Here is a 27979-nt window from a genome sequence, read left to right on the forward strand (position 1 = left end):
ATGAAACTTAAGAAAAACACCCGTATTCTGGAATAGTGTCTCTAAATTCCGAGGTGGCTATTTGATACAGTGTTGTATCAACATTTGATCTGAGATATTGAACCCTTTTGCCTCCAGTAGCATAAATACGGTGTCCCATAAAAACACCCTGCAAAACACTGATGTGAATTAGGAACAGCTGGCTTAGAGGTTTGTAAAAGAAGACACCCCACTCTTTTGGTGACATTTTCTTCAAGAACTCTTCTTGTGAAGTTATGGGGGGTTTCTTTGTTTTGTTTTTGTTTTTCTTGTAGACCATTTCAGAGCCAAGAAAAGTAGTTACAGCAAGAAACAGATTTGCCCCCTGTAATACTCGCTGTGTCTAGTCTATTCAGAGTAGATGCTAAGGGCTCACAGACTTGAAGCAAGGGAGGTACATGATCTCACAGGCAGGTCATGCTCTGCACTCCCAACCCAAGGGAAGAGCAGCTTATGTGGGGTAAGAAGAGTCTACCTACTACAACCCAGAGCCTTTCTATCTTTGTACCTCTTTTTAATCCATCCACCATCTAACCATCCATCCTCCCATCTGTCCATCCAACACATACTCGTAGAGTGTCTACAAGGATCAAAAACTATTCTGGCCTTTGGGACTATGACAAGGAACAAAATAGACAAAGCCCCTTTGGGAGTTTGGAGCTCATCTCTGGAGTTTGCGTGTGGTGCCAACTCCCCGACTCTTCCTTTCTCTACACATTTCTTGGCAGTCAGTGACAAGAAAAAGAGATTCCCAAGCCTGATCAGAATAACAGTATGCTCTGATGAAGATTAAATATCCTGATGAATTAAAGATAAAAGCAAATTCAACCAAGAGGAAGAAGAAAGTGAAAGACCTAAAAAAAATTCTGGCTTTAAAGACAGACTTTAAGATCTGGGGTAAAGATTTCCATCAGCTAGTCACACAAAGTTTTTCAATATGTACATCTCTAAGCAGAATATAATACGTGGGATGGGAACACGATGTAATTTTTAGGAACCTAGATTCTAGAGTCACATGTGCTTATCCAAATCCCAGATTTTACATTTTTGGCTATATACCATTTTAAGCTCATTGAACTCTCCAAGATTCCATTTAAAAAAAAAAAAACTTTTTTCAATGAAGATATGAGTATTACCCTCCTAAGTTTTTATTTGAAGATTAAAATAGATATTAGGTCCAGAGTAAGCACTCCATAAATCTTGGCTATAATGATCACAGAAACAAATCACTAGCCTTGAGAATTTAAGCAAAAAAGTAGACCATACATGTGTTAGGAATTATTTCTTATTTCCAAGTCTTTTTACTACATATTTTATAATAATAAAGATAAAACTATAGCCAAGAATTATGGATTAAACATCTTTTTCTTGTATCAAGATAAAAATGACCAACTATATACTGTAATCAGTATATTAGTTATTTACAATGGGGTCAAATACTGAGTCTTTGAATAAGAACAGCCCTAAGCAAATTTTAAGTCCAAGCTGACTTTTACCTGCACTTTGGTTTCTAAATTGTCACTCACTTTCCTAGGTCCCGACAGACAGTCACTATGCTCCAAGGGAACATGAAGTCTTTAATTATTAGCTCAAGGGAAATATACCCAGGGAGGTTAACACAAACACAGTCTAGTCGAGTCCATGGACTTTTGGATTATCTTTTATTGGTGTATATCAGATAACTGGCTCTTAACTTGAGCTGCACCCCCACCAGAAAACCCATCATAGTTAGTCAGGGGTCAGGCCCGGGCCTGGGCAGTTTTTTAAATGCATCCATTGATTCTAGTGCTAAGAGCCACTGTTGTAAAAAATGGTGAGATTATTCAAAAGGATCCAAGAACGAAAATTTTGGTAATCATATATTGTAATAAGTGAGCACTTTAAAAACGAGACATAGTATTTGGCAATTAACTGGTAAGTCTTGGTTAATGTTTTGTCTTTGGAAAAATAAATTATGATTAAGAAAAAGCTTGATTTATTAAAGAGAGTCTCCTCTCCCAATTCTCTGATTGTTAAACATACCCCATAATTATAAAATGTTAGCCTAAATGAAATATTTATATAACCACATGGCCATGAATTTCTTACACGCTCACTCATTAGTTAAAAATAATGATCAGGTAAGAACAGTAGTTTTACACATAAACAATGACTAATACGTACTTTTTACAGTGCAGTTCTGTACAGAAATAGATTTGGAAATCGTCAGAATTATGAAGCACATAAAGAAAACAGCATCGTTCTTCAAATTTAGAAATACTGAAACAAACAAAAAGAATTATTCGGGGAAATAACTAGACGCCTATGAATCTGTGATGACAAAGAAACACATTTTATATCTAATCCTGATCACGACACCATTGTTGTTTGTAACAGAAAGATATAAAGAGCACTTAAGAAGTGATGTTCCCCATAGCACAATACTAAATTACTTCATAGTCTGAGAATTGTTCGTCTACCTATCCCGGCACAGAGGGCTGCTCTGGTGCGCCTGAAGGACACCTAAGCGATGTACCCTCCAGCTTACAATGGAAAGGCGTCCTGGCTGCTGCAGCACTAGCCTGCATGACGGGAGGAAAGGCCTAAGTACCAACTGGCTGGCTGGGCTCCGTGATTCTGGTACTACGGCATCTGTAGAACAATGAAATGTTTCCAAAGCTAAGAAGGCAATGTGAGGGGGCAATAAAAGCACCTCATCAGTGGAGAGATTTTAGAGGCATGAAGAAATGTGGAACAGCACTTGGTTCTGATTCAGCGAGTGATTTTACAGCAACTGAAATCATTTTGAGTTTACCAGCAGGCCAGGCTGTTTTATGCCAAAGGTTAGCAAATATTTTCTGAAATGGGCCAGAGAGTAAATATTTCAGATTTTGCAGGCCGAACTACTCAGTTTTGTTGTTGGCGCAGCCTTAGACAATACACAAATGAAATAAACATGGCTGAGTTCCAATAAAACTTTATTTACGAAAACAGACAGATATTTGGCCTGTGGGCTGTAAGTTGCCAGTCCCTATTTTATGCCTTTGGATCTGCTGTTCCTTCAATTTGGAAGGCACGTCATTTTGACTTTTTACAGAAATTCTATTCATCATTTAAGGCCCAGCTTCCCTCTGTCTTCTTTAAACAGAAAGACTTTCTCTTGCATCTGTGTTCCTTAAACATACACCTATCACTGCTCATCTCACTGTCATCTCAGTAATAACTCTTGTCATTAGTTGTTAAATGTTATGAGGCTGGGTTGTGAGCACTCTGAGAGTGGGAGTTCATGTCGTAGTCATTGTTGTATTCTTAGCAGAACAGGACTCCACATTTGACACACACTTGGTGCTCAGTTAAACGCCCGTTGACTGAGCTGAGCAAGTTCTGAGGTGATGCAAGACCAAACTGCTGACTTAGCTGGATTTTTTTTTCTGTAGTTTGTTATCTCTTTATAAAGAAGGAAGCCAAGAGTAGTTCACTCTCTTTGAAGCCATACACTACAGCTTAAGTTTCTCAACATATAAGCCAGCAGGAGCCACACAGAAGCATTTTACATATATGCTGTAAGTCACAACAAAGGTGTATGTAGTGATGTCATACTTAAATTTAAAAAAAATTTCGAGGGCAACTGGGTGACTCAGTTAGTTAAGCAGCCGACTTCAGCTCAGGTCATGATCTCATAGTTCATGGGTTTGATCCCCACATCTGGCTCTGTGCTGACACTCAGAGCCTGGAGCCTGCTTTGGATTTTGTGTCTCCCTCTCTCTCTGACCCTCCCCTGCTCGCACTCTGTGTGTTTCTCTCTCAAAAATAAATAAATGTTAAAAAAATTGTTTTTAATTTCATTGGAAAAATAGATATGACAAAATGGAATTTACTGTTACCCTACTTTCCTAAATTGCTTTAAAATGCAGCAATAAATAAGTGCCTTACTGGTGACTGGTTTTAAAAATTAAATATTAAGAGAGTAAAATTTTATTTGAGAAGGCATGGGTTGGAAAGATATATAATGAGTCAGTCTATTATCTTGCTTGTTTCTGTTTAGATCATTCGTGAGGTAACAGGTGATTTTTACCAGGCAAACTCCAATTATCAGTGACTCAGATGGCTCTAGTAGTTCATGCTCCAACAAAACCAATTCTTATTATGCCAAAAGCAACAGGGTATTGCATAAGTGGCCTGCAGAAATCTGTTTCTTCTCATTTCTATTATGTGGAAATAAATGGTAAACACAACTAATTTGGCTTGAAATTTCCAAGAGTTGGTTTTTAGACTGAGCTTCTATATAACAAGCATTTACATGTTTAACCAGTAGCTCTCGGTTCTGGAAGAAAAAAAAGTTTCTGTAGCCCAGGAACCAGTATTTCCTGAGCCACTGGCATTCTGATGTCCAAGTCAGACGGAACCACTGAGGTGAGCCGCTAGAATCTCAAGAACACTTCATTAAAGCGACCTCAGGAAAAGTTTCCAACAAACGAATTCCCTATAGTCTCTTTAACAGTCACATTAACATTAACTACAGGATATAATCTGGTAGATGACATGTGGTTTTTTGGCTCCACCTAACAAGAGATTAGTTCCTGGGACCAAAAGACCAGATAGCCATCCTATCATACACGCCAACAGCTCAATCAGCTAGACAGGACCCAAATAGCTCACTTTCATCTACATCTTGATTCTGGTCCATCGTCCACATTGAGGCTTCTTTCTCCATATTTTAAGCAGGTAACAAGCACAGAGTCAGTTCAACAAACAGTGAAAGTTTTGGTTGCAAATCTTTTTATAATGGAGATAGAAAAGGTTGAGCATTTTCAGCAAGAGGATTCTTGAAGTTCTTTGCATTTTTTTTAAGTTTATTTATTTTTGAAAGACAGAGACAGAACGTGAGCAGGAGAGAGGCAGACAGAATCCAAAGTAGGCTCCAGGCGCTGAGCTGTCAGCACAGAGCCCAATGCGGGGCTCAAACCCACAAACCATGAGATCATGACCTGAGCCAGGGTTGGATGCTTAACCGACTGAGCCACCCAGGTGCCCCTGTTCTTTGCATTTCTAAATTCTAACTAAAAGTCATATGTCTTCTAAGTAAAAAAAGAAAAGTACCAAGGAAACTTACCTTACACCCCTGACAGAAGAAGCACTAAAATTCCACTCATGTATACCTTTCTAGAACACAGGGGAAGAACAACAAGAACAACAAATGTTGAGTCATCCTAACGAAAATAACGTAATAATTTAGTTTCATTATTTTAAAATAATATACACAGTGATTTTTCCTAGTGCGTAATTCTTCATGAACAAATGATCTGGATGGAAATTATAATTCATTTTTAAGCCACAAGGGTGATGTTTACTCTATTTAATAATTTCTGTGCTTCAATAAAACAGCTTCCAAGAGAATCCAGGAGAATTAGTCTCATTAAGTTCTAAAACTTGATTTTTAGCAGATTAACCTAACAACTGCTGTGCCTTAATTTTTTTAAATAAAAAACACAGTGATCAAGGTAATTCAATTATTATAGCTGAGCAATATTTCTTTTCTGAGAAAGAAAAACATTAATTCGAATAAAGTTCTGCAAGGTTTTAAAGATGATTATTTATGAATTATCTTTAGTTAAATTTTCTAACTGAAATGGTGGTTCTGTTGCTTCAGAAAATAATATAGCAAGTATATATGAGGTTGGCCCTTTTTAAAAAAAATTTTTACTGTTTATTCAATTTTGAGAGACAGAGACAAGAGCGCAAGTGGGGGAGGGGCAGAGAGAGAGGGAGACACAGAATCTGAAGCAGGCTCCAGGCTCCGAGCTGTCTGCAGAGCCTGATACAGGCCTCAAACCCACAAACCATGAGATCATGACCTGAGATGAAGTCAGTCACTTAACCAACTGAGCCACCCAGGTGCCCCTGTAGCAAGTACATATATATATACATACATGTAAATAGTGTGCATCTTAGCTACAATGTGTTATCTAATTTATGCAAAATCCAATATACTAATAAAGTCTGAACATAAAGAATTTGACTGTCATATGATAAACATGGATAACTGTAGGGCCAAAATGAAAAGAAGTGTGGAAATTTATTTTTTGAGTTTATTACTAAAGTTGAGTTTGATTAGTATTAAATTTACATCTTTAAATAAGTTACAAGATGGATCACATTCCCTACAAAAATGCATCTGATAACAATATGGAACTGACAACATACATATTTTAATAAAAATAAAATAGTGGACACACATGTCCAAGTTCAGCAAGTTCTAGACAACAGTCAATTTAGACGGAAGTTCAACTCTGTAAATGTGAAACAACCAGGAAGAGAAGCTCTTACCCACCCACTTCTACTGCCCAGAACTTGCGGTCTTGGCCAGGGGAATGAAATGCATAAGGAAGCCTGTGGTTCTGAGGTGGACCAGACTCTTGTTTTGGCTGAAGCAAATCAAAAAGCCACAATTTGTAACCGCAGCACCTAGTTCTTTGCTAGAACCATGCAACTTAAAATAGGAGACTTACTAAAAAAAACTAGTTTCGTTGCACACTAGTCAAGTCATGAGAATGTGACCTGAATTAACACAGAGCAAATACTGTGCCTGAAACCCAGGGAAGGAACAGACCATAGAAAGGTGCTCATGGAATGTGGCTCTCCTAACCAAAGTACAGCGGGAGTTATATTAAAATAGCAGCCTGCAGCTTCAGCTGGTAACTTGGAAAGTTGTTTCTAAATCTTGTTGGCCTCAGGTGACCTTCTAAATATATGTGACCCAGGAACAGCACACTACTTGCATACGATGCAGCCTTATCCTCAGATCCTGCAACTGAGCTGCTTTCCAAGGCCACGTCCAGGATCAGGAGGTGGGGGTTGAGTGCAAAGCTAATAGAACAGTAGGCAAACTTGCAACTGAACAGGGCACAGGGCAGCACTGGTAAAGCCTATCTTCTATCACCCCTTGTCTGTGCTGGTAACAGCCAAGCAGGGATTTCCCAGATTGGTTGGGCTGGTTTTACAGGAAAAGAGAACAGCTTTTCCAGAATGTTGATTCCTGAAAGGTTTCAAGTGCTGCCAGTGAATGTTCCATGTTAGCAGTGTAAAAAGCCCAGGGTCTGAGCTGGAGTGATCTAGAATGAGGCCTATCTCCCCAGCTCCCTCGCTCCTGGGACTCGCCACATGGAGGTGCTGGTGAGTTACAGGGACAACCAGAGGCAGGGCTGGAATAACTAGCCCTAAACTGCACTGAATCTAATTTAAACAGCACAACTATCATATTGTGGAACTGGTTTGCCTCAGATCCTATGCCCCGGCTACGACAAGAGTAGGGACTGGGAATTAATTTTGGGCTAAGATGGCAGGAGTTATACATTTGGCAGACACTGTTGGTTCCTTAGACAACAGACACACTTTTCCTTCTTTGCTGAACTGAATTTTGTTCAAGTGCACGTGGCAGTGTTTAGGGATGAGGAAATTGGTCTAAATTGGTAAGGTAAGTCCACTCTCCTTGCTCATGACTGGTCTAGGCATGAATACATGATGTAATTTTTGGTACAGAGGAGAGGGCCTGACCCTGTTCTTTTGGATGCTGTCTGTATGAATTGATGCTTGGAACTGCTATTTGAGACCAGGAGAGAAAAACCAAGAGCATATAGAGAAGCCAATTCAGAATTCTGACACTGTTAAACCACTGAAATTACCCCCAGAATGACCTCCTACCTCCCAGAAGTTCTTGTTACATAAGATAACATTTCCTGATTACTTAAGCCACTTTTAGTTGGGAGCTTTGTAGCTAAATGCATCCTTGATGGATGAGACTATTGTATCATCCAAATCTAGAATCTGGGGTGTCTAGGTGGCTCAGTTGGTTGAGTGTTTGACTCTTGATTTCAGTTTGGGTCATGATCTCAGCGTCCTGGGACCAAGCCCTGAATCAGGCTCTACAAACTGGGATTCTCTCTCTCTCTCTTTCTCTCTCTCTCTCTCTCTGTCTCCTTGTGCCCCTCTCCCCTGCTCTCTCTCTCTCTCTCTAAAAAAAATCTAGAACCTGAGGTAAATATATTCCCCCTAATAAATTTCCTGGGTCTTCTCCGAGTGGCCATGGCTGGAGCTGGAGGAAGGTCAGCACTGCATATTCCACTGGGACCCTGCTGCCTGATATCTTTCCTGAGAAACCGCCAGAGAGGCCAGGAATGTTAGACTTCAAAAAAGGAAAGGATTCTAGGGGCGCCTGGGTGTCTCAGTTGGTTGGGTGTCCAACTTCGGCTCAGATCACCATCTCACAGGTTGTGAGTTTGAGCCCCACATTGGGCTCTGTGTGGACAGCTGAGAGCCTGGATGGAGCCTGCTTTGGATTCTGTGTCTCCCTTTCTCTCTCCTCCTTTCCCACTCCCATTCTGTCTGTCTCTCTCAAAAATAAACATTAAAAATTAAAAAAAAATTTAGAAACAAAAAAGAAAAGGATTCTAAATGACAACCATTTAAAAATATCTTAGAAATAACTTTTCTCTTTCTCAGTCTAAGCTTTTGTTTACCTGTGCACAGCTAGACTTTCCTCAAGTACTAACTTGACTTTAAGCAGCAACCATCCATTGAACAAAGGGAGAACTGTTAAAAGATTAGGATTTCAGTTTATTTTGTTCTTGACGTAGAGTTACCCTCTCAGAGTCCTTGAACTCTTAGGAATTGGTATAATGATCTTAACGTTTTGACAGTTGCAATATAAAGTGTATAGTAATTCAGGTAACTGTTCATTCTGCATGTTAGAACAAAAATACTGAGAAGTAAAGAAAGAAAATGATAAAAGAAAATCAACACTCTCTAGTCTATCGTTAGAAAAAATTTAAAACATTCTGTGACAAAAAGAATCCATTTCTTGTTTAACATCACACCTATACCCCTGTTGTTTATCTATTACTTAATTATAGTTATTATAGTTGCTTTAAATTCACATAGTATTAAGAGTTATCTTATTTTATTGCTTCTCCTCATTCCAATGGCGTCACTTCTATTTTAACTAATAGGGAAATAAGAGTGGTAATGAACACACTATGAATAGAGCCAGGGTTTGCAAAGAAATTGACATACATTCAAATGGAAACATATTTTTAAAAAGCTTAAATTTCTGAACACGGAAAATTTTTAGCACAGTGGGGACAATGCAAATGTAATTCTTCTTGATCAAAGGATGGTAAAAGTAGAAACTGAACAACTCACAGATTAAATATATAACCCTTCTTAATGCCCTCTTCTATATCCTCATATGTTTACTTCTTAGCATAACATAAAAATTGTCTCTACCAATGTCGCAAAACATAAGAGAGTCAAAACAAGGCTAACTACTCCACAAAGAACTTCCAGACAACTAGCTGGAAATAGTACTCATTTTCCAAAACTCTCTGGCTTACTTTCTGTTCTTTTTCTGTCTCCTGGCTGTCCACTCATTCTCCTGGCCCTGCTAATTGCTAAGTCCTTTAGCCCCATTCTGTTTCCAAGTGTCCTTGGATAACCTTGCTCTTTCCAATCAAGCCTTTGAAAATCTCCTCTCCCACATAATAATGTTCATGTTTCCTAGCCTCTCTTTAGATTTTGTAGTTTCAACTGGAGGATTAATTCTGCTTGTGAGAACATATACGCATATACTTTAAAATAGTATAAACAACACGCTGTGTACTTCAAAACAATGTTAACATATACACATAGTTACATTAGTTATTTTCAATTCTGTCTCTAAACAACTCCACTTGGAGTTATATCATCATGCCGGCTATTGATTAGGGTTCCAGGACTCCCCTCCTGGTGTCTGATTAATTTGTTAGAGAGGTTCACAGAGCTCAGGGAAACATTTTGCTTATTAGAGCAGTGATTTATTGTAGAAGGATAGGACCCAGGAAAGAGCATGGGGCAAGGTATGGAGAAAGGGCTAAGAGCTTCCATGCCCTCCCCAAATCTCCACATCCTCACCCACTCAGAAGGTCTCTGAACCCCATCCTTTTTAGGGTTTTCACAGGGGCTTCATGCCATAGGTATGATTGATTAAATCCACTGACCACTGGAAATTGATTCAACGTCTCTCTTTTCCCCTCCCCAGAGGTCGGGGGGTGGGGGGAGGTTAGGACTGTAAGTTCTAACCTTCTAATCCTATAGTTGGTGCTCTTGGCACCAGGTCTCATCCTTAGGTGGATCCAAAAGTCACCTTATTAACATAACAAAAACAAAACAGTAAAAACTATAGATGGCTTTCAGCACTTTGGAAATTCTAAGGGTTTTAGGAAATCTGTGCCAGGAAGAGATGAAGACCAAATATTTATTTCTTACTATAAATTGCAATATCACAGTGCCCTAATATAATACCAACAGCTTCCCAAATGATTGTTACTATGTCATCTAAAGAGCTAATAAGTCAGGTTAAATTCCAAGGTTAAGGTTAGGGTTCAGTTCCTATGAGTATTGTCATAATTTTATTGTTGTTGTTAAGATACAGTTATTGCTTATTCCATGCCAGGCTCTGTGCAATATGCCCTACTTATAATATTTCATTTAATTTTAACAATAGCCTTTTAAGATGGATATTATTATTACCATCCATTCTACAGATGAAGATACGGCAACATGCAGAAGCCATGTTGCCAAGGGCAAAGATGGGACTTGAACCTAGGACTGTTGACTCAAAGACACTTAAAAACACTGAAACCGACATTCTAAAAATTGCAACCCCATTTCTCTAAATGTACTTCCTAATTCTCCCTTTGTGCTGTGTCACATTTATCACTTAATATACTTCTATATTTTATTTATTTATTGCCTGAGTAGAAAGGCAGGAATTTTGCTTATTTTGCACACGTCTGTTTCTCTAGTGCCTAACATAGTGCCTGGTAATGTGTGTCAGAGTAAGCACTCTATAAATATTTACTGAGTGGACGATTAGTAAGGAAAATTATAAGGGCATTTTGGAAAACAATTACCAAAACCCTCACAAAACTATTTTGCCACAAGTCTCTCATTTCGGTGGTTTATCCTGTGGACTGGAATCAAGTCTTGAAATTTTTCTATTTTTAAAAAATAGTATGCAAAATGCATACTATAGTATGTAATATGCATTACAACTGATAAAATACAGAAGCGGAAAGGGTTGTCCAGATGACGGCTGGAAGTGGAAACCAGAGCCTCTCAGGCCCCTCCGCAAGGCAGGACAGCATCGCCCTGCTCATGCTCGGTCAGCACACAGGGCCAGCGGCTCATCTGAAATAAACCAGCCGCTTAGATAAGCCAACAGTGTCATGGGTGGTAACTGCAATCATCCCCGTGTAGGACTAGAGTGACCTTATTGTGATAGGCTTCCTAGAATTACCATACGCATTTCTGGGGCGCCTGGGTGCCTTAGCTGAGCATTCGACTCTTGATTTCGGCTCAGCTTATGATCTAATGGTTCATGGGTTCGAGCCCTGCATTGGGCTACATGCGAACAGTGCAGAGCCTGCTTGGAATTGTCTCTCTCCTTCTGTCTCTCTGCCCCTCCCCTGTTTGTGTGAGCTTGCTCTCTCTCAAAATAAATAAATATAATTTTTTAAAAAGATATGCATCTTATAAGAAGTCATATATTTTAAGTATCAGTTCTCTGACACATAATTTCATTTACAGCATGTATTTACAAAACAGTTACCTTCTCATTTTAAGCTTACTAGGATGGTTATGCCATCTAAAATAAAAATCCACATAGGTTCAGTTATTTTATTAAATGAGTGAAATTCATAACCCAGGTTTAACAATTTTTATATTACAAGATATAAGTATTTATGCTAAGATAAATACACAGTAAGCCATTTCTTCTTAACTAGCACAGGTATTTGCTGGAGTATATAAATGCTAGAAGGGAGTAAAGTCCTTTACAATTAATGCTTGTGTCTTACTAATTACACAATTTACCTTGTCATCAGGAAGCACGTGCCAAATAGATATTGTTTTTTCCTCAACTTCATTGTTGATAGACAAATACGAAGGCTGATAGATTTTGGTTGGTTCTAATATTAACACCTTGAAAACAGAAGGCAAAGAAACAAATATTAGTGACTTCAGATTTAAATCATTTAGAGCTGTTGTAACAACACTGCACTGATGTGGGAGGTTATCAGGTGAGGCTCTGGGGCCACTGCTGCAGTAAAACCACTTTAATTCCTACTTGTTGCCCTCCCTATGAGTCCTTTGAGCATTTTATGGTATTATTGTTAGTTCCAATCATGTATAACTTTTCTTGGCTAGAGAAATTGGAAATAAATTTTTAAAGTCCATATATTGTTGGGCTATTCCCAGGGAGTCTATCTAATCATATTTTTTTATTTTTTATTTTTTACATGTTTATTTATTAATTATTGAGACACAGAGAGAGTGTGTGTATGCATGCAAGCGGGGGAGGGGCAGAGAGAGAGGGAGACAGAGAATCCCAAACAGGTTTGGTGCTGTCCGTGTAGAGCCTGATGTAGGACTCCAACTCACAAGCTGTGAGATCCCAACCTGAGCCGAAGCCAAGAGTCAGGCACTTAAGTGATGAGCCACCCAGGTCTCCCTCTAATGATATATTTTTAAAGCTTTTATTTTATCTTGCAATAAATGCATAATCTATTTTTATAAATATAAATATGTCCAAAAAAGAGCACTAATGTGATAAATAATTCTGTACATAGAAAGGATTCTATATATAGAGCGTCACATACTATTTTAAGTTTTCTCCTGCCACACCTTATCATCAAGATGTGGTAGCATGTTTTCCATACCCATGTAAATGGACTGAGAAATGATTCTAGTTCTTATTTAAAGAGTTTTATATATAAGACAAAGGAATGGACATAGCTGTATGAAGCAATAAAAATGTTTTTGCACTGCTGTAAGGTAAAACTGGGATCTTCACTAATGATATATTTAGCCTTGTGACAGAAAAGGAGAGAAATAAAACCGATTCCTGTTCTGGAGATGTATAAGGGATATGAAATAAGTGAGCTGAGAATCTCTCTCAAAGGTTGTAGTATATTATTACTAATGTCTGGTATTAGGTACAAATAACATCAAAATGCCACGCATGCACTAATTTTAAAGGTACTCAACTACTATTTATACAGATGCTTGAAAGCACCTGCCTTGCTCAAATTTCCCATGCAGTCTTAAGTAAGAATATTTAAAAGGGAAAGGAAAGCCAATAAACAATAAACTATCAGAGAAACTACAATAATTCTTTCTGCCCCACTGCCTAAAACTCAAGAAAAGTGGCTTTTAGAAAGAATCTTCTACCAAGCAAGTGGATCAAATAAAAGTGGAGGGAAAACCCTTTATAAGACTCCATTAGCAAGAGATTACGGACTCACACTACATTGTGATCTCATGTGCAAACTGTGCAAGAAGGCACATGGATTAGCAACCTGACTCTTGGCCATGCACTGCAAACCTAGTACTGATTTTATGGTGTATCTTTTTTCTAAATTTTTAAAAACATTTTATTCATTTTTGAGAGACAGAGCGAGACAGAGCATGAGCAGGGGAGGGGCCGAGAGGGAGACACAGGATCTGAACTGTCACCACAGAGCCCGATGGGGGCTCAAACCCACAAACCACGAGACCATGACCTGAGCTGAATTCGGCTGCTTAACCAACTGACCTACCCAGGAGCCCCTGGTTTTATGCTATCTTTATCACAACAGTAGATTTATTTAAATTAGGGTACAGAGGACTACAGAAAGAGGATTGACAGACAAAAATTTCTTTACTGTTGAATATTAAAAAAACTGTAAGGAAGGGCTGAATTCTTGGTCAGGTTCCAGTTACGAAAATAAGATAGAATAGGTTACAAATAAAGCACAGTAAGGGCCCACCAGGGAACATATTCTGATTTAGGAACATTCCAGGTAAATCAAGATCCAAATTCCAATCAGCAGAGAGTGAAGTGGTACTGATTAATAACGGAAACAAATTTTCAATCTAAATTTGGCAGAACTGGTGCTTTCAAATCTGAGTATCCCAGTGTTTTGTGAAATAAAAATGAATAATAGGGAATACAAGGTGGGTCTTCCAAACCAGCATCCAAGTCACTACACTGACAATGAGAATATACCTTTTCCCTAATTATGTGGGCACAGAACTTAACATTAGAAAAACACAGCACCAGGTTATCTCCTCTCTTCTTATATTATGTCTTTATTGTTGTATCAAATATTTCTAACAGATAAAATCTGACCTATGTTTTCCTATGTCGAGATACGGAATAAAAATTGGTTGTAATTATCACCATCTAACATTTGTTGAGCCCTTTGATCTGCCCTTGAAATGACAAAATGGAAGGAATTTATGGCATACATTACAGAGCTCACAGAAAGATTGAGAAGAAAGAAGGAAAAAAAGAGGCAATTTGATAGATACAACTCACTTGAAAGTATAAACATTCGTGCTTTTAGTTTCTAATCTTTTATATTGGTTAGCATTAAAATTAATGCTAAATAAAATTTAAAAAGCAAAATTAACTGGTAACTTCTTGTATCTGAAGTGGGAACAAAGTCAGGATAAGGCCTATAAGCTATACAAAATAGGTATTTTTAAATTTTTTTTAATGTTTATTTATTTGTCACACACACACACACACACACACACACACACACACACACACACAGAACACAAGCAGGGGAGAAGGAGAGAGAAAAGGAGACACAGATTTCAAAGTAGGCTCCAGACTAGGCGGTATTAGCGAAGAGCCTGATGCGGGGCTCAAAGCCATGAGCTGTGAGATCATGATCTGAGCTGAATTCAGATGCTCAACTAACTGAGCACCCAGGTGCCCATATTCAGAGTAGATATTAAACAGAGTTACATGTCTCAGCTCCTGTAAGAGTCTGCAAAAGCATCATTCTCCTCTTCCTCTCACCTGGCCTGGGGTGATGAGTTGTGGGTTGATGGTCTCCTAACTTTTCAATGTAGGAAGGAAAGAAAATATACATAGAAGAGAGATGAGAAGAGAGATGTGAAAAAAGAATCAACTGAACTGAACCCAAATAATAATAACTGATGGGATCATTCAAAACATTTTGCTAAGAAGCTTTTGTCTGTTTTCTTTTTACCAGGGTCACTATTATTTCTTAGAGGAATGAGAACAGATAGGGTGGTGAAATACATGAAAACAATCAAACAAAATACTTCTAATACACGTCATCCTCTTGGTTTTAGTCAGATCCACATTTAAAGAAGAATAATATTATCACCCCAATCAAGATCTACAGTGGCCTTCATAAGGGTGAACTGAAGAGGCTACTCTAAAGGCACGATGAGTTAGAGGCTGACATGACACCACAGGTACGAGAAACAGGACTTTCTCTATGTGGTGGAACATAAGGAGCAAACTCCAATGGCTGCAGGACACGGGCCGAGTGGGAAAGGCAGAAGAGGGAAGCAGGAACGTTGGGACTGTAATCAGCACCTAACATGGCACCAGCTAGTTGGCTTAGTAGGTTGTTGCTGTGGAGCAGACCAGTCACAGATTGCCAGTCCCTTTAATTTTTCAACAGCTAAAAATCTAGATTTTTAAATGAACTGTCCTTACTTTCACCTAACTTTTTTATAAACTTCATTTTTCAGTTGAAATATTCTATCTTTTCATTTACTTTTGTCTTTCTTTGTTTCTGTCTTCTTTAACATAGTAATTACAGTAACCTGAAGTCTCATCTGGTCACTTTAATATGTGAATCATTTCTGGGCCTGCCTCTACTGACTGTTTTAGCTCTTTGTTATCCATCACTTTTTTCTGCTTCTTACAATGTCTACTAATCTTTGACTGTGTCTGAATGGCACAATGCAGAGGCTCTGGATCATATCTTTCCAAGTTTCCCCACCTCTGCTCCCTAACTAGGCGTCCCTAATTATCAGTGCTTCATCTTGATCCTGTCAAGGCATAGTTTTATTACAGCTTTGTTAGGGTGGGTTGTTTTAGTTTTGCCTTTACTCTGAGTACAAGGGCTTTCTATGTCTCCACTAAATGCTTGGAGTGGGCACCAATGTCTCATCACTGTAGCTGGGCCCAAAGTCCAACATCTTATCCCTGCATTGTTTAAGCTTTGGGATATTCACTCAGCTCTCAACTTCCAAAGAAGGCTCTCTACCACTTCTGGTCCTGATCTCCTAAATAGTAAGGGAATTTATCTTGATAAGGTTTATGAAAGCTACACAGGTTTCATCTACGTTCCAATTTTAGTTAAATACTGGGACCAGTAGTTGTGCTTATTTACACTGTGCTTACCCCCTGTTCACACTATCTTGGAGTTCCCTAGGACTCAAGGGAAATACCCAGGAACAATTCTGGATTCATTCTGCAAGGCTCCCCGTTCTCCAACACTCTCTGGCTGTCTGAGAGTCCCAAACACTTCACCTTCCCTGGTCTGCCCAGGAGAATGCCACCCCCTGCTAGGGCTCCACCTCCAGCATCTGTAGCCAGAAAAAGACCTTGGTGGGGGGAGGAAGTAGGTGAAGGTGGGACTCAACTCCAGTATCTCCCTGGTCAAGGATCACAACCTTGTGATGATTGCTGTTCAATGTCTACAGTTTTTATATTATTTTGTCCAGATTTTATAGTTATTTATAGCAATACCAATACCATTTACACTATCACAGCTGGCACTAAAGAACCAACTCTCCTTATTTTTAAATGTTGGCAACAAATCATTATTATTTTAATCACTGAAGGGTCTTTTATTTTTTTAACGCTCATTTATTTTTGAGAGTGCAAGGTGGGGGAGGGGCAGAGAGCGAGGCACAGAATCCAAAGCAGGCTCTAGGCCCCAAGATGTCAGCACAGAGCCCAGCCTGGAGCTCAAACCCACAAACCATGAGACCATGACCTGAGCCAAAGTCAGACGCTTAACTGACTGAGCCACCCACGCACCCTATCACTGAGTAGTCTTTTTAATACAAACTTAATCATATGCACAACCCGACACATAATAGGAGAAATACTAATTAAAACTATCCTAATATACCAGTTTTTCATCTGTAAGTTTAAAAAAGTACAGATATGATAAACACACCCTTTGGTAGAGACTTTCACAAAGTAGTCAGTCTCACATTGCCCATGAGAATGGCAATTGATAACAATCCTGATGGAGAGCAATGTGGCAATATCAATCAATTTCACTACCGGGAATTTATTCTACAGATAGATGCGCGCATGTGCAAAATGGCATAGGTACAATGTTTCGTTTTAATTTGCATTTTTTGACAGTCCAATGCAGTTAATTGTCTTTTCAGGTGATTTGCCCATTTTCTTTTTCTTTTGCTTACCAATTAGTAGCAGTTGTTTTCTTTTCTTTGTGCGTGTTAGGCAAATTGATCATTTCACTACATTAATATTAACTATTTTCTCCCTGTCCAGCATTTGCCATGTTTATGATGTTCTTCACTGAACAAAAGTTAGAATTTTTAATGAAATCAAATTGGTCAATATTTGCCTTTAGGACTTATTAGGCCCCTTTCTTGCTTAATTAAGAAAGTCTCTCTTACCTAGAGTACATACCTATATTCTCCTAACGTCTCTCTTACTATTTTCTAGTTTTTTTTTATATTCCTATTATGACAGACAAATTCACATTAAACTAACTTAAATTAGCTCAGAATCGCAAATGAGTGGTCTCCTTTCACAGCTGATTTTCTGTTCAATCAAGTCAACAGTTAGTTAATCCTTCAGTTCTGTGCTGTCTTCTTCCCCCATGTTTGCTATCATCAGAGCATCAGCTGAAGGCACGCTGCCAGCTGCCAGTTCCCTCGGAGATAAGTATTTTCCTAGGCTACACATTATCTAGGCTAGAAAACAAAGTGTTTTAGTTTGAAAGGCTTTGCAAATGAAGATCCTGCTGAGCCTACGGCTTCATCCAAAAGGGAGAATAAAGAAAGCGTGTTAATGCCAGCAATGGATTTAATGAAATGAGACAGATGATCCTATAAACTAGAATTGGAGAACAAGAATTAGAGAAAAAGAATTGACAGCGGATACCACCTGAATACAGAGGATTGAACTGGAAAGCTCCGACAGAGAGTCTCACGGCATCCCTTTGACGTGGGAAGAGATTAGTGACTTGGTAATTCTTGAATTAGATGCCAAAGCTTATACTGCGCTGGGTGGCATTGTGAGAACCATCAGGATGGGAAAGGCGTCAGCTGAGAAGATGAGCAATATATTTTTAAAGTGTGTGTGTGTGTGTGTGTGTGTGTGTGTGTCTACTATACATGTATCTATATCTACATCTGGCCCAAACGAGTTGCAAACTGGAACCTGTGAGTCACCATTTCCCATGATCTAAGACATGTAAACAGTGACAGGGGACACTGAATCTAACTCTGACCCATGTGGGTGATTAGTGGTGGATGTGGCATAACAACCCAGGTGAGCCTGACCCTTTCCACCACAGTAACAGCGATGATACTGATAACAATGTTAACAAAACTGTAATATGAATTAACAGCTCGCCTGTCTGGTCTGAAGTGATACGTTGATTAACTGAGCTAAGCAAGAGACAATCGTTTCTTTTCTTGGAAAGCACACGTCACAACTTACCGAAAGAAATCACTGAATTTTATGGCAAAAAACATAACGATGTATCTCACTTCTCTGATTTTGGGAAGTTATTTTTAAAAAGTCACACTAGTACCATTAAAATCACAGTGCTAGATGTTCTTTAAATAAAAGAAACAAAATAGAAATGCACTTAAAGTTAAGATCAATGAAGCGTACTCACCGGAAACCTAACCACAGTCACATCCGTCTTTGTGGCCTCCACCAGGAAATCCATCCAGAAGTCCACCAGCTCCTGTTTGGCCACAGGCTGCTCTGTAGTCAGCTTCACAAAATGCTTGTATATCAAAATTGTCTCTACGATAGACTTGAGGTACCTGAAAATGAGAAGATATAAAACACATCATGGGCAAATTTAGAACCACCGGTTCCCATGTATCCTGGTTTTAATCTGTGAATATAATTTAAATACAGCATTAATATTTATGTATTCAGATTCACCAAACAGTATTCATTATTTGTTACATGCCGTGTACCTTCACATTATCTCACAAAAATTCAATAAAGTAGGCTGTTATACCCTCATTTTAAAGATGAGGAAACTGAGGGGCAGAGGGCTTAAATAGCTTGGACCACATGATACATCTGTTGAAAACACGACTTTTACAGTAATGCCTATCTTCTATTCAAGGGAGTGGTGAATGCACATGTCTTAAAATATGCTTCCTCAGGGAAGTTTTTCTAAATAGACCCTTCATAAGAGATCATTATTTTGCTTTGAAGCAACTCAGTTTACGTATTATACAAATACCCTCTAACCTAACAGGACAGATGGAGTCTCAAAGGAAAAAGTTAGGAAAAAATGAGGAGCAAGATAATTATATGAGTTAATGGGTATGCAAGTACTTCATAAACTCTAAACACGGACATTAACATTAAGGGGATGGACACTTAAGGCTTTGTGGTTATTGCTAAAATAATGTCTGCTTTCTTGTCAACAGAAGCTGGAACACCTCAAACCAAAGCCCTCTGGACCTGGGCTTCAGCCTTTTTCTGGACCATCAAAATGATCCCTGGGAAGAAATGACAAATTTGGCTGCACGTAGCCCAGCATTTATTGGTTCATTTATTTCATGTCACTTGCTGAATGGCGACTGCAGACACCGCACTGACAGGACAGCCCTGTTCCAAAGTGGCGCACAGTGCTGAGGAGGCAGGAATGGCAGAGTGATCTAAGTGTCAGGAGGGCCACCACTGCACAGAGATACAATTAACCCAAGTCATACATGTGGTCACTATCGATAGAAATGTGGTTTAAAAATGACAAAGGTGAAAGACTGCAGGAGATGAACTAATTGCATGTGTGTATGCAGTAACAGCCACCTGCTTCTATCTGGATGCAGGAAAGGGTTTTAGGTCGGGGTCTGGTCTGTGGGCAGATTTAGGAAGGTCCCCAGAAGAGGCCTTCTCAGCATGTGCTGAGGCACAAATGCATGAAGCCACAGTCTGGCACATTCCATGTGACTGGAGAGCAGTTTAACCTGGTGTGTGTGTGTGTGTGTGTGTGTGTGTGTGTGTGTGTGAAGATCTAAGGCTGGAATGACTAAAAGGTAAACACTGTTCGTCAGCCAAGGAAGTGGACTTTATCCCCTAGGCTGCCAGGAGCCAGGAAACTATACTAATTTAAGGATTTCCGTGGAGGGGAAGGGTCAGACATGGATTTTCAGAAAGATCACAATGGATGTGACACTGAGGAGGGTTTGCTAATGAGAGACCCGAACATGAGGAATCCTTTTAGGAAGCCATGGGGACCAATGGTGGTAAGCATGTCCTCAAGTGTTCCTTTGAGAAAAACAAGTCAGTCGCCCGGGCTCTGAGCTGCCCTGAGCCCTTCTTGATATCACAGTTAACCTTCTAAAGTTTTTACAGCTAGTGATCATTACACATGATGCATAATAAAATCAGCACTGTTTTCCAAAACAGTGCTAAATGCACAGGGAATTTTGCTGTCATCTCTTCAATTATCACATACATAATGATGAGACTTGGGGACACTCTAGGAACAATTTGAAATTAGAGAAACACACACATATAGGAAACATTTAAATGCATTAACAAGCCTGAGTATAATGAAGTGAAAATCAAGAATGAATCCCAAAACTGAGATTAGGTCATCAAGAGAACAAAGGGCATATGTTTGTGGCATAAATGTGGGAGACTGAGATTTAAAAATCTGTGAATCTACCAATTCAGTTTGTGGGTGAGGCCTCTGCATGATTCGTGTGGGTAACACTGGCCAACTTGGGCTAGCGGGTTGCTCAATGTCATGAAAAGGCTAAGCTGAAGGCAAGCAGACCTCCCCTATGTCCAAAATCATCAAAACCTATATTCAACACATTTTATTTACAAACATCAGGTTTTCCTCTAAATTCTACATCTCACTCTATAAGCAAATCAAATCAATCTAGTCATCAGTTCAACAAATAGAACAATTTGGAAATAAGTGACAAGAGTCGTTTATTAGAGTAATTGCTTAAGCACATAACACTTTACTATTACCATGCTGGTGTCTTCAGTTTAAAAAGCTTTTCAGAGGCTTGGATGACTCTCATGTGGTCATTGGCCAGGACACTGGCACCCAGAAAAAATCCAACTTCCCAGTAGCTCTGGAGATTTTCTAAGTTTCCCTTTTTACCAAGAAGGCTACTTAGCTTCACCCCTGGAAGAGCAACAGGAAGTACAGTGTTACAAACACACAGCACCCAGGCAGACCCTTTTTAATTAGAAAAAAAGCCAGACTTTCTATTAAAATACAATAAGCTTTTATTTGCTCTTTTCAGATTCAAATAGCTTTAAGTTTCAATTATAAAAAGGGTTTAAGTTCACTAAAAAAAGTCACTTTAATTTCAAAGTCCAAAGATAACTGCCACTGTCATTTGGATGTGCATTCCAGAATTTTAATGTATGTCTGGCTGTATATGCGTAAGTTAAAAGGTGGTAACAGCTGGCTGGGTAACCACCTTGCCTCCCTTACAGTAACAAGGATTCTTTTAGCTATCTGAAAGGGAAATATGCTGCAATCCTATCACTCATAGCATTGAGTATAATTGGGCCAATCACTAATAATTATAAATAATAATAAAAATAGTAATTAAGCAATAATTAATAATAATTTTACTTGCAAAAGCAATTATACACTTAGGACGTTAAAGAAATAAGGAAAGTGACAGATAATACTGTCTTGATTACTGTTGCTTTGTAATAATATTTGAAAATTAGGTAATGTAAATCTTCCAACTTTGTTCTTTTTCAACATTGTTTTGGTTCTTCTGGGTTTTTTGCATTTCATTATAAATTTTTGTCTCTACTCTGCCTTGTAATATTCTTGCATTTGTAATCCTTTGTTTGTTTAGAAAGAATATATCCTTGTAGAACTGTTAATTGCCACTAGTACTCACAACACAAAAGTATCAGGAAAATTATCTGAGACATGGGACTAAGGTAAAAAACTGGGACACACCATTTCAAGAGTTGGGTTTTTTTTTATTATTTATTTTTGAGAGAGAGACACACACACAGAGTGTGAGCTGGGGAGGGTCAGAGAGAGAGGGAGACACAGAATGTGAAACAGGCTCCAGGCTCCGAGCCTGATGCGGGGCTCGTACCCTCGAACTGTGAGATCATGACCTGAGCCCAAGCTATATGCTTAACTGACTGAGCCACCCAGGCACCCCAGGACATACCATTTCAACACAGTGGCATCAGGTACCTCAAGAACTGTCTAGGGAAAGTGTGGCAAGTTCACTCTTTACTGTTTATTAAAGATCTCAGACATAGAAAAGTTTACTTGTTAACTTGCATATTTTGTTCAGTAGAGATGCAAATAGTTTTGTCTAGTAAAACAGATAATCCCTAAGATTTATGACCTATTGGGCCTAATTTGTTTTTCAATCAAATTCAGAAATCTAATCCTAACATTTCTTTGTTATTGATCTATGAATACCCTAGCTTTTTAAATGCACTCTGAACTGAACATATCCTCTTTTTCTATATTAATGGAATTAAATAAAATATTTTACAAGTGTTCTATTTTAGATTTCCTAAGAGGTATGAATTTGGGGGGAAATTATACTTTAACAAAATAATCTTTTAAAAATGTTATGTTACTTTTTATGATATAATTACAGTTAAGCATCCTGGAGCATTTCAGGAAAAAAGTCCGTTTGTAAGGTGCCTGGGTGGCTCAATGAGCTGAGCACCCAATTCTTGATTTCAACTCAGCTCATGATCCCAGGGCCATGGGATCAAGCCCTGTGTCAGGTGCCAGGCTCAGTATGGAGCCTATTTCGGATTTTCCCTATCTCTTTCTCTCTCTCGCTCTCTCTCTCTCTCTCTCTGTCTCTCTCTGTCTCTCTCTCTGTCTGTCTGTCTCTCTCTCTCTCTCTCTCTCTCTCTTTCCCCGCTTTACCCCTCTCTCCCACTCACAATCTCTCTCTTTAAAAAGAAAACAAAAGAAAGAAAAAGTCCATTTGGGAATCCTTCACATTTTGTGATAATAAGTTAGAGAATAGCTTTGCCTCCTTAAAATTTCATAAGATGAAAAGTTACACACAGGTATGCAACTACATCCATGATGTCCTATCTAGGTATAATAGAAAAGTCAATGAATACAAAGAACAAAGTGCATGGGGAAAATGAGACACTGAAAATAGGTGTCTCTACTAACCCCATTTGAAAATGAGCTCTTTATATTGTGTTATGTTTGCAGAACAATGAACTGAGGATCGATCTAGCAGCAAATCATGTCAAACATTTAAATAGGGACTATAACAATTCGTAACAGGAAAATCACAGTACCAGTGTTAAAAGAAAATTTCGGATTTGTGCTTACATGCCAGAAGTTTGTATTATAGGAGTGACATTTAACTTTGACCTTGGCATGAACCTGACACATCTGTGTTGTCTAACTTATTTTTATAGCCACTGCGATTCCTATCAACTGGACATTAGATCTTAAAATCTGGGTGAGACTATGTGACAGGAGCTACCGCTTACTCCATGTTCATCACAGGAAGAAGCACAGTTGGGCGATCTCACTATTAGGGATTCTGGCTGGCTTACTGACAGCCGGACCCTTGGAGGGCATATATAGACCAGATTCTATAGGCACATTTGCCCTTTGTGGCTAACAAGCAATCTGTGAGTGAAGTTTGGTATCATGTAAATATGATGAAATGAAGTTTTTTTAAAAAAATAAACATTTTCATGGGCGCCCAAGTGGCTCAGTCCATTAAGTGTCCAACTCTTGGTTTTGGCTCAGGTCATAATCTCAGAGTTCATGGGTTCGAGCCCCACATCGGACTCTGTGCTGGCAGTGCAGAGCCTGCTTAGGATTTCGCTCTCTACCCCTCTCTCTACTCCCTTGTGCATGAACATTCTCTCTCTCTCTCTCTCAAAAATAAAGAAAAACAAAAATTTTCACTTAATGGTTTTAGTTCTGATGATCATTATTACAACATCACTATCAATGTCAGTCTTATCATTCCCTCTACTTCATTAACTAGAATTCTTTTGAAGACCACCCTCTCCCAAGGATTAACACATTTAGTATGAAGCATACTGAAAGAAGAGCTGTGCCTCATCCACCAGATGAGCTGTGGTGTCTCTTAAAAAAGGAAGGGATGTAATTTTTTCTCTATAATTTCCCATTTTCTGAGAAACTGGTCATCTCTATCCATGACAAATGAGTTGTGCTGTGGTTGGTGATGCATTTTGTTTTTGTTTTGATTTCCTTTATTAAGTTATCTTTATAGAATCATGGACTTTTATATTCAGTAATACAGATTTCATTTTGATTGCTCTCTGAAAATGAGATTCGAATAGTAGTTTGTCTCAATTCGAAGCACCCTGTTCTTCTATGACATCATCCTTACATCATCAAACCCCTAATTCTGACTTTCTCCCACAAAATGTCTCATAGTTAAAAATCCCACAGAAATGGGAAAATCATTTGTTACTTAGCTAAAATCTGAACATTAATTTTAAGTCTTGTGAAGCTGGAAATAGGAAAACATGTTAAGATGTGGTTCTGTGGATTTCTTTTCTTTTTATTACAGACAGAGACAATGAGCAGGGGAGAGGCAACGAGAGAGAGGGTGCAAGAGTATCCCAAGCAGGCTCCATGCTCCGTGCAGAGCCCAACAAAGGGCTCAATCTCAGGACTGTGAGATCATGACCTGAGCCAAAATCAAGAGTCAGATGCTTAACCAACAGAGCCACTCAGGCACCTCGGAGTTCTGTGTTTTAAATCCTAGTTTTAAGTAGTCTAAATATCAATGATTATTAAAAAACTGGGAAAGTGAAACACAGATCATGAAGTAGTTAGTCTTGACCTCAAATACACACATGGCCATTATTGAGAGTCTTTGGGCAATAGATTAGGACAGTTAAGAATAGTGTCTTACCTTAGAGATCTTAAATTTAAGATGGTATGTTTAGACACTTCCGATTTAGTGATTATCTTATGGTATCTTAAATCTTAATTGCTTACCTTTTATATAAAAAAATCAAAATTTCAAAATGTGTCTAAAGAAGAGATTTCATTTAAAAAAGCGTCTGATTACTAAAGGGAAGTCACTGATTCAGGCTAATTTGCACAACTGCAGGGGATCAAGAGAAGAAATATAGGAAGATATAAATTACTGAACAATTTGATTAAAGCATATAAAATGCTTTTTAAAAGTGTATCTTTAAAATATGCAAAATGTGTTTTAGTCTTCTTTTTTTACACGTATTATTAGACTATTAATTTATTGAGTTAACTCGTGTTTTTCTTTGAAAATTATTTTATTCCTATTTTGCCGTAAAAAATTAACTTTAGGTCAGCCTATGGTTATGAGCATAATTTATGTTGAGTACAATCTGAATTCTTGAGTTTTAATTGCCTTTTAGTTATAAAGGACATTACAATTTGGAGAGTATATCACAGTATTTTAGAAACCTAAAATTTGATTTTTGAAGTGGCTAAAAATTCATTGTCAAACCATATTTTAAGTCTGTGTATGTTTTGCTCTTTGCAAAATTGAAAATTCAACTTTAAATGCCTGTTCAACATATACTGTGAATGAGTTCTTGGAAAAAAAATTAAAGTATGTTTTCTGTAGAAAGTTATATTAATTAAAGTTCCTCAATCCTCCGAGTGCTGACCATTCTTCTTTTCCCTCAGCCTTTAAAAATTTTTTTTAATTTTGTTTAAATGCTTTTTATTTATTTTTGAGAGAGAGACAGAGACAGCATGAGCAGGGGAGGGTCAGAGAGAGAGGGAGACACAGAATCTGAAGACAGGCTCCAGGCTCTGAGCTGTCAGCACAGAGCCCTATGCAGGGCTTGAACCTACGAACCATGAGATCATGACCTGAGCCAAAGTTGAACGCTTAACCAACTGAGCCACCCAGGCACCCCTCTTTTCCCTCAGCTTTATTGTAAGATACGATTGACATCTAATATTGTATAAGTTTAAGGTGTAAAATGTGTTTCTTTCATACACTTAAATATTGCAAAATGGCTACTATCATGGTTTTAGCTAATATTTCCAACATATCACATAAATATCATTTCTTTTTTGTGATGAGATCTATTCTCTTAGCAGAGTGCTGATCATTTTAATCTACATTTAACTTAAAAATGAGAATTTAGAATAGGTACATTTTCAAGCCACGATGTTACTCCTCTATCAATAAATGCAAATTAGCATCAATTCCTGCAATGATCTGGAGCCTTCAATAAAACTTCACCTTAAGTTTAAGAACATAGCAGTACAAATTATTTTTAGATCACTAGTACATAAAGAATTTTGGCTAGCATAGTGTAGCATTTTAAAATCATCCTTAAATAAAATTTTTTTAGAATAATAATTTCTGAAAAGTACAAGTTGAAATGCACTATCTCTGATTTCATTTACCAACTGAAAAATCATTTCAAATAAAGCTTTGTGCATCGAATATCAGTGCAATCCAGTAGCAACAAGTATTTTATCATTCTGGGCCCTTTCAAAAATTACTTAATACTCAAACTTTCTTTCCCATCAAGGATTTCCCACAACCTTACACATGGCTATTTTATAAGCCCTTCCCAAGAATGTAAAAAAGTCCAGGACTCATTTTTCTTGAAAGAAAACTAAACAAAAACATTCTCCAGTTAAAAATCTTAAAGGAAAAGATTCTTCTGCAATTCGTGGATTCACTAAGAGCAATTTTTTTTCCCTCTATGAAAAATATGGCATATTTCTAGGTCTGTAGTAATGACTCCTACAAGAGTTGGAAAGAGTCCCTGAAAGAGAATGGTTAGACACTAAGAGAGAGCAAAATATCTCATTACCATACTGGTGTGGTATTCTAGTAGGTAAAACCTTAAAAATTGCTATGAAAGCCAGAACCAAGAAAACCACACAAAATTTATTCACTAAAATGCCATAATTCTTCAAATTCCAAAGAAGATGAGCTGATGTCCACAGATAAAAGGGACAAAAGCACATCCTGTCAATGGCTACAATCCAGAGATGGTCTCCAAGGAGACTGGTCACTGCCAAGACTGCCATCTGCTTGGCCTGCTGGTCTGGGGGCTTCAGGAGGCTCCACCTCCAATACCACTGAAATCAGTGTTTGAAGGTGTAGAGGGGAATCAGAAATAGAAACTATCAGAGATCTTTTCTTCTTCTCTTTCTTCTCCTTCTCCTCCTTCTTCCTCCTTCTCTCACTCTAAAATAGGAAGTGTTTCTGATGCTCCACACATTACCTTATTTTGGAGTTGAGGCTGAATGCAGAGCCCATATATTCAAGATTAGTTTATGCTAGAACAATAAATATTAACCAGGGGCTTTTTAGAAACAGGTGAAATAAACTAAAAACCAAATTACATCCCAATATTAGGATTCGGCACAATCAGGGAACACTAAGCAAGGAGATACAGTAATTTTTTTTCAGAAAGTCGGGTAAGGTAACAAGCAAAGGGTCTATCTATCAATGGTTCTTTTTCTTTGTACCAAGTTGGGTCCAGTTTCTTGATTTCCATGTAAAATATCAAGCTGCAATTACCAACTTTCCGGAGCTCAAAGGAAGATTCGAACTGGTGCCCAGCTGCCAGGAGAAGGACCGCATAATTAATTCCTGACTGCAGCGATGGCTCAGATTCAAATGCCTTTTTGAACCTATTAAAAAAAATGTACAAGTTTACTTTCTCAATCATGAAACTCTGGGTGTGCAATAGCTTCTGTTTGCATAACTTCAATGCCTGAGCAAGCAAAAATTTCCACTGGCCTTCCACCCAGAATCTGGTGTGCTGTTAGGATTTAATGCTTATGAAATGGCCTTTCCTCACCTTAGCTCCATTGTATCCCCTTACTTAACTCACCCTTATCATAGTAGCCTCTCTCTTTTAAAAACCCCTTTTCAACAATCTACCAGAAATGTG

The 27979-nt window shown here is 38.3% G+C and overlaps 1 protein-coding gene across 1 annotated transcript in view; it reads right to left on the bottom strand.

The window, feature by feature from the left end:
• The window catches only part of MAP3K5 (mitogen-activated protein kinase kinase kinase 5), a 199501-nt gene that overhangs the window by 64825 nt on the left and 106697 nt on the right, over positions 1 to 27979 (bottom strand). The window contains exons 9-14 of the mRNA XM_029943234.1: positions 27604 to 27716; positions 21071 to 21230; positions 18735 to 18888; positions 11905 to 12012; positions 5111 to 5160; positions 2182 to 2277 (exon numbers count right to left, since the gene is read on the bottom strand). Coding sequence (XP_029799094.1) covers positions 2182 to 2277; positions 5111 to 5160; positions 11905 to 12012; positions 18735 to 18888; positions 21071 to 21230; positions 27604 to 27716 — 681 coding nt within the window. The remainder of the gene's footprint in view (positions 1 to 2181; positions 2278 to 5110; positions 5161 to 11904; positions 12013 to 18734; positions 18889 to 21070; positions 21231 to 27603; positions 27717 to 27979) is intronic.

The sequence above is a fragment of the Suricata suricatta genome, chromosome 7 (assembly GCF_006229205.1).
Source record: "Suricata suricatta isolate VVHF042 chromosome 7, meerkat_22Aug2017_6uvM2_HiC, whole genome shotgun sequence".
Taxonomy (NCBI): Eukaryota; Metazoa; Chordata; class Mammalia; order Carnivora; family Herpestidae; genus Suricata; species Suricata suricatta.